Source organism: Lolium perenne, chromosome 6 (genome assembly GCF_019359855.2).
Source record: "Lolium perenne isolate Kyuss_39 chromosome 6, Kyuss_2.0, whole genome shotgun sequence".
NCBI lineage: Eukaryota > Viridiplantae > Streptophyta > Magnoliopsida > Poales > Poaceae > Lolium > Lolium perenne.
The window spans coordinates 121335268-121347205 of NC_067249.2; the positions used below are offsets into that span (position 1 = coordinate 121335268).

Sequence of the window (11938 nt, forward strand, 5' to 3'; positions counted from 1 at the left end):
ACCTGAATACGCACCACCGCCCTGCGTCTCAGACTAACAAGATCCACATCAACAGTCTTACCAACAAGAGAACCAACAGCCCACAAACCCAGAAAGTGTCACAGCGTATGAGGCACTCCGTCGACGTGCAGCCATACCTTCTCGAGTTCAGCCTTGTGAGAAACCTCTGCTGACTGCCAAGCGGATATGGAGATAGACGAGCTGAAAGAAGGCACACCCACCTGAAGACCATCAAGTCTATCAAGATCATGAAAGGAAGGAACTGAAACCAAAAACTGCATATCACTATGAGGAACCGCCTCCCACTTCCAAGTGGGATGGTCAGAACACCGACGAGCCACCTGTTTAGCAATCACATCTGCAGGCACCAGATCACCACTGACCACTACAAGAGCAATAGGCGACTGAGTCGGGGCAAGATCATCATTAACCACTGAGTCCGGGAAAGCAGTAAAATATGTCTCCAGAAGACCAGACCCAGAAACAAAAACAGACGGTCGCGGTAGCTTAAGCACAGGGCAGCGAGCTGTGGGGTGTGCCTTCTTATCACAAATATAGCAGTAATGGTCAACCTTGCAGTCCTTCACAGCATGAGAATTATCCGCACATTTCCAACACCTAACACTCTTCTTGGACTTACCAGCTGCTTTGGTCACCTCCGCCGCCGGAACCACCGCACCCGCCTGGGGTGCCGTAGGCTGCGGCTGCTGCACCAAAGGTGGCTGAGGCCCTGGCTGCTGCTGCGGCTGTCCATACACACTCTATCCTAGCTGAGTCTGAACAGGTACCTGCTGAAACTGTGATGGAAATTGCCCGTGCTGCTCATACCCTGACGGAATATAGGGGAACCGATACATGTGATGGTGCCCTTGCATCGGAGCCAACGATCCCTGAGAGACATAGCCCTGTGACTGCAAGGAGGGCTGGCCGAGAGACCGAGCTCCAGCGGCGAGAGCCGACCCTCCCTGGACCGTCGTAGGCTGCACCGTCTTCTTCTTCTTACTCTTATGCTTCCTGGCGGCAACCTGAGGCTGCATTGGAGGCATGACCGGAGGCTGAGGCATCGTCGGGCCCTGCGGCATGACCGCTCCCCATTGGATGAGACCCGTAGGTTGCGGGAAATACAGCCGCGACGGGAGATGCGACCCAATGACCGGCGCAGCCGCAAGGTGTGGCTGAGCGGCCCCGGCAGCCGGGCGGAACGGAGCAGCAGCAGGTTTCGGAGTTCCTTGAGCCGCTTGACCGACGAAGGGGGGGGGGGGGGGCGCATGGGCGGTATCCCTCCAGGAACCGGCATGCGGGCCAACCCAGCATGGCCGGCCGAAACCGGGTTGGAGCCCCGTGGCGGAGGAAAGCCCCCAGGCTGCTGCTGCCCTGCCATACCGGCCGGCGGGCGAGCAGCGATCTCCGTGAACGACGGTGGCCTCAGAGGCGCCCACCCCCGACGGAGAGCCGCAGAAGCCCCCTGGACCCGCAGACCTTGAGACGGCGACGCCCACAGAGGACTTGTCGAGGCGGGGGACGCAGCACTAGAAGACTTCGGCGAACCAGAACTCGACCTAGGAAGGGACGATGAAGATCTCGGCACCCGCGGCGAGGACCTTGATGAAGAGGAAGCAGCCGTGGGCGAGCTCGATGATGAAGCAGGCGAGGGCGGCGCAGACCTTGACGGAGACGCAGACGGGCGAGGGGAACAGATTGTCGAGGAAGAAGGCTCTCCAAGCGTCGACGACAGCGGAGAAACCAGGAGCGACGACGATCCCTGAGGCGGTGGCGATGAGGTCGGAGGCGTGGACGAAGGAGTCATGGACGAAGAATGCGGCGGCTGTGGACGATCGTGAAGCGTTGACCGAATACCCGAGTCCATCCACAGGTATCGCAACACGTAGGCCAACCCGGCCCACGAGAAGGCACTCCCGGTCCCACCACCATGCACGGGCTAGGGAAACTGCCCCCCCAGACGACACGCCGTGGGACACGGCCGTAACGGCGCCCACCTTCGGAGCATTGCCGTCGTTCGCCGCCACGATGAACTGTCCAAGGATTGCCGGCGGCGAGAACCGACGCGGCGGGATAGGACCACGCCACGTCCCCGCCCTCACCTTCCGCTGCAGCCGTAGGCCTTGGGCTGAGGTCGCAGCCTGGCGGTGTCCGCCAACCACCGGCACTAGTACCTCAGAAGCCGCCGGCGCTCCTCCACAAGGAACCTCCTCCGCCCTGCAAGACCGAGAAGACAACGTACCTGCGCTCGCCGTCCGCGAGGGAGACTCCCAGACCCTCGACGCCGGAGTGGGATAGCCCAGCTCCGACCAGAAGTCGGCCACCATCTCCTCGTCCGATCTGTTCCCTCGCTGCACCAACGTCGACCACTCCGGCGCCCTCGGCGATCCGACCACGTCCATGGCCACGTTGTAAGGAACGTCGGAGTCGCACGACTCATCGGAAGAACTATCCGTTACCGCGTCCTCCACGAGAACGTCGAAACAGCTCGCGCCCCCCACCGCAGAGATCTCCTTAAGACCACGCAGCTCGCCAGGGGCAAGTGTCTTGCGGCGGCGCCGCCCAGCGCCCAGTTCCGGCGGGGACCCGGCCTCAACGGTCATGGCTTCCCTCATGATTCCATTTATCCCCTCTTATCCGAGTGTGATGATGTAGATTGGTTTCTGTGGAAAAGGAAGCTCTGGCGTCGCGTGCGGCCGGAAAGGAATCCAATTCCATCTCTATGCCTCTCCTCATGAAGCTCTTTTATACCTGCCCTTTAGGACTACGTATTCCGGGGAGTTGTGCTTCCAGTCACGAAACTACCTCTCCGCACAGCTCGGTGGAGGCCCTCATCCAAATACATATGGCTGCCCATGATGATTATCTAATCACCCAATACACTCCAAAGGTCTCAACTAATCAAGCCACCGGCGAAGTTACCTGCAGCTTAGAGAGAACAACTGAACAAGTCCCGTACATGTACGTACTGGTCGATGGACCGATTCATCCTTTGATCGATCAGTCAAATACTGCCTCCTTTTGATAGTGGTTCCCACTCATAATCATTTCCCTTAAGAGAGCTTCTACATATTTTTAAGTCATGCAAAACATAGCTCACGTGTGTGCGTCTCCTCAATGTTTACAACGCTATTGCTTGTATCTGAACTGAAATATTTTTGTCTTTCTCATGTACGCAGATATCCTCTTTCTTCTACTTGATGAGAAATCTTCATATTTTGCATACACTTCAATTGTGATTTGAATTCATTTAATCTATAAAACCATGATAAAATATCATCAAACATCACTTACGTATGATCAATTATTCGCTTTCACCCGAAGTGTTAATAGACCAGATATACTAAAAGTACCGGGTGATAGAAGAAGCTCAAAAAACATCGGCATGCAGTGAGATCTTCGAGTAGTACAACTTGACTCTACGCACGGTTGTAAAAATCCGCATCTAGACTCGAGGCTAATCCCATCGGGACGAGCACCCGATATCAAACGACTTCAAATCTACGACAAGCATGAAGACTCAATTTCCTTCTACTAATCAAAATATTCAGATGAAGCAACAATAATCTCTGCCCAAAGCCTTCGTTTTGGCCAGTCACTCGGGGGCTACTGATGTGGGCATTACCCTTCGGGTACCCGATATTAGTCTACCATCCTTGGTCCAACTAGGGGACCACAAAGCTTATCCAAGGTCAAGGTGGGCCCGAACGTCGGTTGGAACGAAGAAGACCTACCAGGAGATGAATTCTTGATGAACAAGGCAAGAAGACATCGCTTAAGGAAGGTTTAGATTAGATCTCAATGTAATCTAGTCAAGTTCGGATAGGACTCTCGAGACCTGGCCTACTATATAAAGGTCAGGAGAGGACCTACCAAACTCAGAAGAAGAATAATACGCAAACCACGGCAACTTAGTACACAAACCCTAAAATCCTTGCATCCCGGCGAGTCGACCATAGTAGTCTATCGGCTACCCCATTGTAACCCGTATTACTCGATAAATCAAGATTAGACAAGCAGGAAGTAAGGGGCTTACCTCACCGAGGGTCCTGAACCTGGGTAAAATCTCTCTCCCCGTTTGTTTGGTATCCGATATCTCGTGTTAGCCTCCAGGATTCGATCAACCCTAAGCCCATCATGGTGGGCATTGCTGAGGAGCTCCCTCAACAAACCCCTTGGGAACCTCCCTCTCCTCTTCCCCTCTCTCTAGTTCTATCTCCACCCGTGGTTCCTCGAAGAGCTGCGCACGGAGGGAGTACTCCACCCGGTACATGGGAGCGCTGCCGGAATCGGATCCAGAAGATCTTCTTCTGCAACCTTAGCTGGATCTAAGGCCGGGAGGGTCGTTGAGCACTGTATATGTGCGAAACTACGAGGTGTTGCACTTTCGGTAATCATTGTGGTATGGGAGGATGTCCACACGACCCCGAGGTTGGCGACGAAGTAGACTACATCGATCACATTATGGCGGAACGTTAACCGCTATCGGTCTACGAGGGTATGTCACCGATATCATCTATATTCCTGCATTACTCCTATATAGATCTGGGAAACCGGGTTGCATTAGTTAGAATTTTTTTGTTTTCTGCTACAAACTCCCAACATTGATTTTGGCTTTCGCCCCGATATCCATTAACCGTAAATAAAAGATAGTTATGTTCAACCATGCCTTGAAACAAGTTAACTGTACTTTGTCACTCGGAAGGTATGGACTTAAGACATGTCAATTATTTTCAACTTACAAAACTTCCACCAAACTTTGTTTAGTAGGCTTATGACCCGGCATGCTACTGGTTGTTCAGTTCTACGAGGATCCATGCAATTAAGAGGGGAAGAAAAGGAAGAAGACGGGGTAATCAGTCGGAACGGATGGTGGGTGAGAGAGATAAACTGAAGTTCCATTTCTAGCTAATGGTCCTTTCCTTTTTTTCTCTTGAACGTTTTTTTTGTGAACCCGCAGGAGATCTGCGCGTCATTGTATTAAGCTTAAGAAGTTGGGCAAAAGAAGCCCTATTACATCCACCACACCGAACTTGGTGTGTCATCACACCGAAAAACAACTAGTGTACATCTCTGAACGTTGAATGTTTTCATGAACATGTCACCTCAAAGATGGTAAGCCTTAACATATTCTTTAATCTTAGAATTTGACGTATCATATTTCATAGAAGAGTTATCCATGCGCATAACTTGGAATCTTTTATTTGGACTACGCAGGTCTCGACCCACCTAAATAACAATGCAAAATTATTGGCAATTCATCAAATATCACTGATCTGGAAGATATTTGAAAAAAAGAACATATGTTTATATATTATCAAATATTGTAGTATTAGCGGATGAGAGTGGGCGTTTTCAACACAGAGTTATCTCGTGAAGGAACTCCAAAATCTTTTGGTCCACGGTACTTGTAGCACCAATGTGGTGGCAGGGTATTTTTCTCGCTAAATTGTCATATTTAATGAGTACAATATAATATACATGGTGCCTTCGAAGGGAAGAGAAATTTCTCCCTCCTAGGTCTGCCAGCTCCTGCGATGTCTGCTCCTTTTTTTTTTTCTTCCACAATTGTTTTTAAAACTCGGTTTGTTCAGGTTTATGTGTGATGGAACCTCGTTAAAACTCGTTGGTGTAAAATCTTGTTGGATGTCCTGAAACTTTATATATATCCGGCAATAGCATGTTATATGGAAAAAATCTACAGTGATCTGATCCCCTCCCCGGCTACCTATCACCCCCTCCACACACACACACACTGGAGATCTCGTCTCCCTCTGCGACATCTTCCTCGGTAGGGCTACATACACTTCCTCCAGGTGCTCCCTCACCAACCACCTATATGCGTATTTCCACGATCATACCAGGTCCACCTTCCTCACTAATGCCGACCTCATTCATCATCGTCCTCACTCCATCCTTCACCATCACCATCATCGCCTTGTCCATAGTCGTGCTCCGCTCCTAGTTCTCGAGCATGTCGATCGATAATGTGTTGCGCCACTGCCGCATTAGGTCGCTCCATGCGCTGCTTCAGGTCATGCCGCTAGGTTTAGCTCACATCGGCTCCACTGCCTGCGTGGGTCTCCTTCATCTCGCGATGCATGCGCCGTCGCCGTAGCTCCCGGTGCATGCGCCGCCCCTCAGATCATGCTCACTATGCATCGCATCAGGTCACGCCGCTGCTTGGTCTTGGTTGGGCCGCCGCTGCAAAATAAACATGGGGAGAGAAAGTATGAAACAAGCTCATGGTCTCTCTCTCTCCCCGAGATGCTGGTCGTATAACACGTGTATTCGGTATTTGGCAGTGTGCTATTAAAATGTCATATGAACCCTATGGACCCACAATATTTTCAACCAATGAAAACATGGCATCAATCGAGAGCATCTGTCGCCTGGAGCAACCTCGCATTTTCCAGCGGTGTTTCACTCAGTACGGAGTTTTTGTCGTTTCTCCATTTTCACGCGATACGTTGACTCCATGCAATCATTTATACCACCGGATAAGCTGTGGCACATACCGCTTACTTAAGAAAGATCGGATTGATCATTTATCAATACAATGGATCTGATTCACCCAAAAAATCATCTTATGAATTTTTAACGTCGATTTGGCAATTTTGTGCCCAATAATGCTACATCTATGGATGGTTTGTTACAGGGAAGCACTTACGCAATGAAGTGGAGATCAGGTTGAGCAACTATGGCCCAAAACTCACGGGAGGTGAAATTATTTGAGCCAACCAAAAGGTATGTAAGTCTTAGAATTATTGATCTTATGCCTGATAAACACTAGCTAAAAAAAGGGGCAAGTTTAATTATGGACAAGTACGAGTTCAAGGGGACCTCCCCATTTACCAAAAGAACAAGAAACGTAAAACAAACAAAAACTAGGTGTAATTTAATTAGGCACACTTACGGGTGTTAATTCTCTGCATTGATGATGGTAGACTGGAAGGTCTGACTTTCTCTCTATATATCTGCTGCCATGAACGAATATGAGCCCTACGTGGCAGCAGGTGATCTCACTACCGCTCCCAATTTTGGTTTGAAGCGAGAAACCAGCAGCGTGCCCGTGGTTTCGCTGCCCCTCCCACGGGTAACATCACAAACGGACAAACACTAGTGATAAAAATTTAATTGTAACGCCACAAAATAGAAATTAATGAGTAGAAGATTGGTGGCAACACGTGGCGCGTGAGTGTGCGCCTTCCCTCTCTGGTAGGGGACCACATCGCGATTCCCACTGCACCTTTCCAGGGCTCCCCGACCTATAAATTGCGCTTCCCGCACGTCCTACAGACCATCCACCATGATCTCTGCTCTCTGTCCAAGTAGATTGTTCTTCTTCAATCGAGGGAGCCATTAGAGGAAGGTTGGAAAGGTGGGGGTTTTAGGGGCGATTTTGGGTGTTGTTTCCTTTTATATGTTTGTTTAATTGTGGGTGTTGTTTCATTTTATATGTTAGGCATGGCTAGCGGTGACCGAAGACATGGAAAGGAACCGGCGGTGGTGGCGGAGGACAACTTCCCGAATGGGCTGCGCGTGCTTGCTGTCGACGATGACCGCGTCTGCCTGAGGGTCCTGGCGGCCGTCCTACGCCAGTGCAACTACAAGCGTGAGCGCTCTCGATCTGCCTCCTCCTCCTCTCCTTTTGCCCTAACCCATTAGAACCAGTCAAAGCTAGGAGTAATCCTTGCCATGCTTGATTCATTGGGTTTGATGCAGCGACGATTGTGATGGACGGAATGACGGCGCTGAAGATGCTGAGGGAGGAACAGGAGGAGCAGTTCGACCTGGTGATCACCGACGTGCACATGCCAAACATGGATGGCTTCCAGCTCATGGAGATCATCGGCCTCGAGATGGATCTACCAGTCATCAGTATAACTAATCTCTCTTGCACTGTCCAGCTTTGCTAGCTCATGTTTTACTAACTATTTGTTGTCTAGCTCATGGTCATTAAGAACGTTTATTAGTCCTCACTCATGAGGTTAGCAATGTTTCTATATATGGCACGAGTACATGCATTGAGTTTTATAGAAGGATGTGCATATATGTGTTGTTGCGCACACACACTTCCTAGTTTTTGTAGATAAAATCAAACAATTTTTTCTCGAATTGGGGACATGCAACTTTTTGTTAAGTTATTACCAAACTAATGCATCATGTTTATCAACATGGAGCAACACAGTCACATCTGATGCATCATTTGTATCGGCATGGAGCAATGCGGTCCCATCTAAGTGTTCGTCTTTTAGCTCGGATGGCTAGCGAGGAGCCGAGCGAAGGTGGAGAGACACATATGTTAGGTGGGGATGGCGGGACCGGCTGTGATGGCGGTTCATGAAGGCGGGGTGGTAGAAGAGACGACTAGCGAGCAGATGGCGGTGATGGTTACAATTAGGAGTATTGGGAGATGGCGGGGTGGTAGAATCCTAGTTTTTTTTTTGAAAGAATCCAATTTTAGGCCAAACCAATGTGGTCCCATCTGACCGTGCATCAGTCAAATCGGATGGCCAGTGGAGCGGAGATGGAGCGACACATGAGTTACGTGGGGGTGGGGTGTCGGTTCATGCGGGTTTGTGGTAGAAGATATATAATTATAGATGATTTTATTTTATTAATTTTATACGTAATGCATGAACTCTGCAATTCTATTACCAGAGATACGAAAATCGAAATAAACAGATACATGTGTGTATTAGTTGAACTCATGATGGGTCTTCCAGTAATTATTTATTAAAGTCTCCGCTTCAACTAAGTTCTCTTCATGCTTAAAAAAGAGACAGTTTTTATACCTTACTTGAGATCAGTTGACGGTCTTCAAACCTATTTACTCCTGACAATAGCATATAAAGTAGGAGAGTCCCTTTTATGCAGACACATGTATTGACTGGATCTAGCATATGGATGGCATATAAATTTGTAGTTCCATCAATTTTAGAGAAAGTGTAACTAAAACACATATTTATTTGACTAAATTTTAATAATAAAACTGTTTGCCATGCGGATAATAATCATACGAAACCTGAAATTTTAGATGACCACTTTACATGTATAAGAAAATTTCCTGGGACGGTAGCTACTACTAATAGGCTAGGGAAAAAAGGTGGTCAATAACAGTACTTGATCTTGAAGTTCAGCAATAATTAGAAGTTATGAATATGGTGTGATGGTTTCTATATATGCATTGAGTTACGGTTAGGTATGTGGCCATTATTTTTGATTCTTTCTGTTGGGTGTGTAAACTTTACCCCGTTTGTTTTACTTTGATGCATCAAACTAACTGTTGTCGTGATGCAATTTTTCTCATCAAGTGTAACATATTGGCTTCTACAATTGGGTTGTAATTAAAAATATTGAACTCAAATATTTGATCTGGACTCATGAGGATAATTCGATGTCAAGTTTTAAAGTTTTTAAATTTCCAAATTCCAAAGCTTAGTCTCTGGCCCTATGTCACGCAGTGCTATCTGTGAACGGAGAAAAGGCAACCGTGTACAAGGGGATAAAGCATGGGGCGTGTGACTATATTGTGAAACCCGTGGATATCAATGATATCAGAAACATATGGCAACATGTTGTAAGGAAAAACCACGTCGCTGTCAACTACAACAACAGTGACAGTGATGATGCTGCCCAGAGGGTGGGGCAACCAGTGATTGCTGAGGGTGGTGCAAAGAGTAAGAAGTGTTCAAAGCAGAAGAGAACTGATAGAGAAGTCTCAAGCAGGAGTGTGCGAACCACCAGGAAGAAACCAAGGGTGTCATGGACCGGTGACCTACACAACAGGTTCCTAGAAGTTGTTAACCGACTTGGCCTCGATCGTAAGATCTCACAATTTTTTCATTGCTTATTCACCAAAATTAATTTTATGGTTCTTGGATTTTTTTAAGTAACAAAATGTTATGATTACGTAAATGCAGGGGCGGTTCCAAAGGCAATATTAGAAATGATGAATGTCCATAACCTTAGTAGGGAGAGTGTTTCGAGCCACTTACAGGTTTAACTTCTATATATCCTTATGCTTTTGTTCATATTATTTCCAGATTTCCAGATTTTCGTTTATTAGTCCAACCTTTAGTGATGCATCTTTTATGTAGATGTGTGTAAGAAAATAGCGTTTCATTTGTGAAAATATGGGACATATCTGATATGTTGCATGCCCCAACATGTCTAGCGCTTTTGAAACACCTTCATATCTTTTTTGCTTCGCGCATGCCTTCCATTTCTTTCCCATGAGCATGAATCTCATATATATGTTCTTGCATATATATTTTCATTTCAGAAGTATCGGCTCTATCTGAAAAGAGTAATCGATGACCCCACGAAGCCTAATCCTCTGGGTGATTTGTTCGAGCGGAGGGACTCGTACATGGACATGGGTCAGCAGATAGTCCCACTCCCGCCGTCGTCAGCCCTGTATTCCTGTGGTTCACAAAATCTATACGAAGCACCTCAAGGTCTTTATGTTCAGCCAAGGAAATGGGCCACGGGCACAGTCGATAATGTTGGCCTCATGCCAGGAAGCCGCGACGCTTCTGGCCCATTGGCAAAGACATCAGATCACCCAATGCAGGATGCATTTCCTCGTATCCATGGCCCTGCTCGTATCCGTTCTCGCAAAGCCTACGTGAGTGTTCTGCGTGGGAAACTATTGGAGGTGAACACAAGCGTGGTGCCTTCCTCCCATCCTGGCAGCTCCTCCTTCCCAGCAGAAATGCCAAATGGTGGGCTGTTAGAACCTACAAACCAGTTCCCGGTGCAGCCTCCAGAACTGATGGGCACGGCACCTCTCCTCCCATCATCACAGGTGAACGTGAACCTCCCCCAGATCAACCATCAACTGACAATCTTTTCACCCGCATCTGGCCAGATGGCCATGTTTCAGAATGAGCAGCTGCAGAATCAGATGGAAGGGGTCAACATCAACAACACCACATCAGTGGGTGTCTACAGTGAGCAGATGATGCCATTATTCAACATGGCAAGCAACACAGCCCCAATGGAGATGGCCAATGCCAACTTCTCATCGATGAATCAGATGATGGTCAATGACGGAAGCACCAACTCTCCATCGCCTAACCTTCAGGCGGGCAACCCTGTCGCGCCGCCGGCTCAGATGGTAAATTGTGGTGGAAGCAGCAGCTCCGCATTGCCTGGCTATATGGATAGCTCTCTCGTGCCGCCATCTCAGATGGTTAATGGTGGTGGAAGCAGCAACTCTGCATTACCTGGCCATCTGGACAGCTCTGTCGCACCGCAGACTCAGATGCTTAATGGCGGGGAGGGTGCATCTGGCATTCTACCTGTGCAAGATGACCCAGCTGGGCAGCAAGCTTCTAATGATCAGCTAACCTACAGCACTTCTAACTTTCTGGAGGATATTTTTGCTAACATGGATAGTCAGGTAACAACTATTCTCATTCACTTTGCCTACTTTTTAGGCTCTGCATATGAATTTGCTGGGCACGTCAGGTGCATCTGAATCTGAACTTCTTTTCTTACTGCAGGATTTCAATCCAGATGCTACTTTGTTAGGTGAAGAATATTAGTTCCTTTGTTCGCCCCACCTGCGCCAAAGATCTCTCCGCATTTTGTGCAGGCCAGATGATGATCATCAGTCCATGGTTCTTGCACATTGTATTGCGGAGTTGTGCAAAAAAAACGCCGAATTGTAGTAGGTAGTTAGAAGCGGTGTGGGCTTCTACTTTACTTCAGCCTTTATTTTAAATTGGTCCTTGTGTTTTAAGGATCATATAATAACTTTATGTTCCCGACGTCAAAGAGGACGTGCAGAATAATTGGCTATACGCATCATCGATGCAGTTCCCCGGTTGTAATAAGACTTCCATTTTCTAGAATGGAAATAAGTTTATGTTATGTCATATGGAGCCATTTTTCATGTACTTGTGATGAGTGCAATGCTGCCTCTATT

General features: G+C 48.0%; 1 protein-coding gene across 1 annotated transcript; it reads left to right on the forward strand.

Moving 5' to 3' along the window:
• Positions 1-7467: 7467 nt before the first annotated feature.
• LOC127330408 (two-component response regulator ARR14-like) lies at positions 7468-11679 on the forward strand. Its single transcript, XM_051356631.2, has 6 exons — positions 7468-7615; positions 7726-7881; positions 9468-9827; positions 9927-10003; positions 10289-11410; positions 11514-11679. The coding sequence occupies exons 1-6, from the start codon at positions 7468-7470 to the stop codon at positions 11553-11555; spliced, it is 1905 nt and encodes a 634-aa protein (XP_051212591.2). The 3' UTR covers positions 11556-11679.
• Positions 11680-11938: the final 259 nt, after the last annotated feature.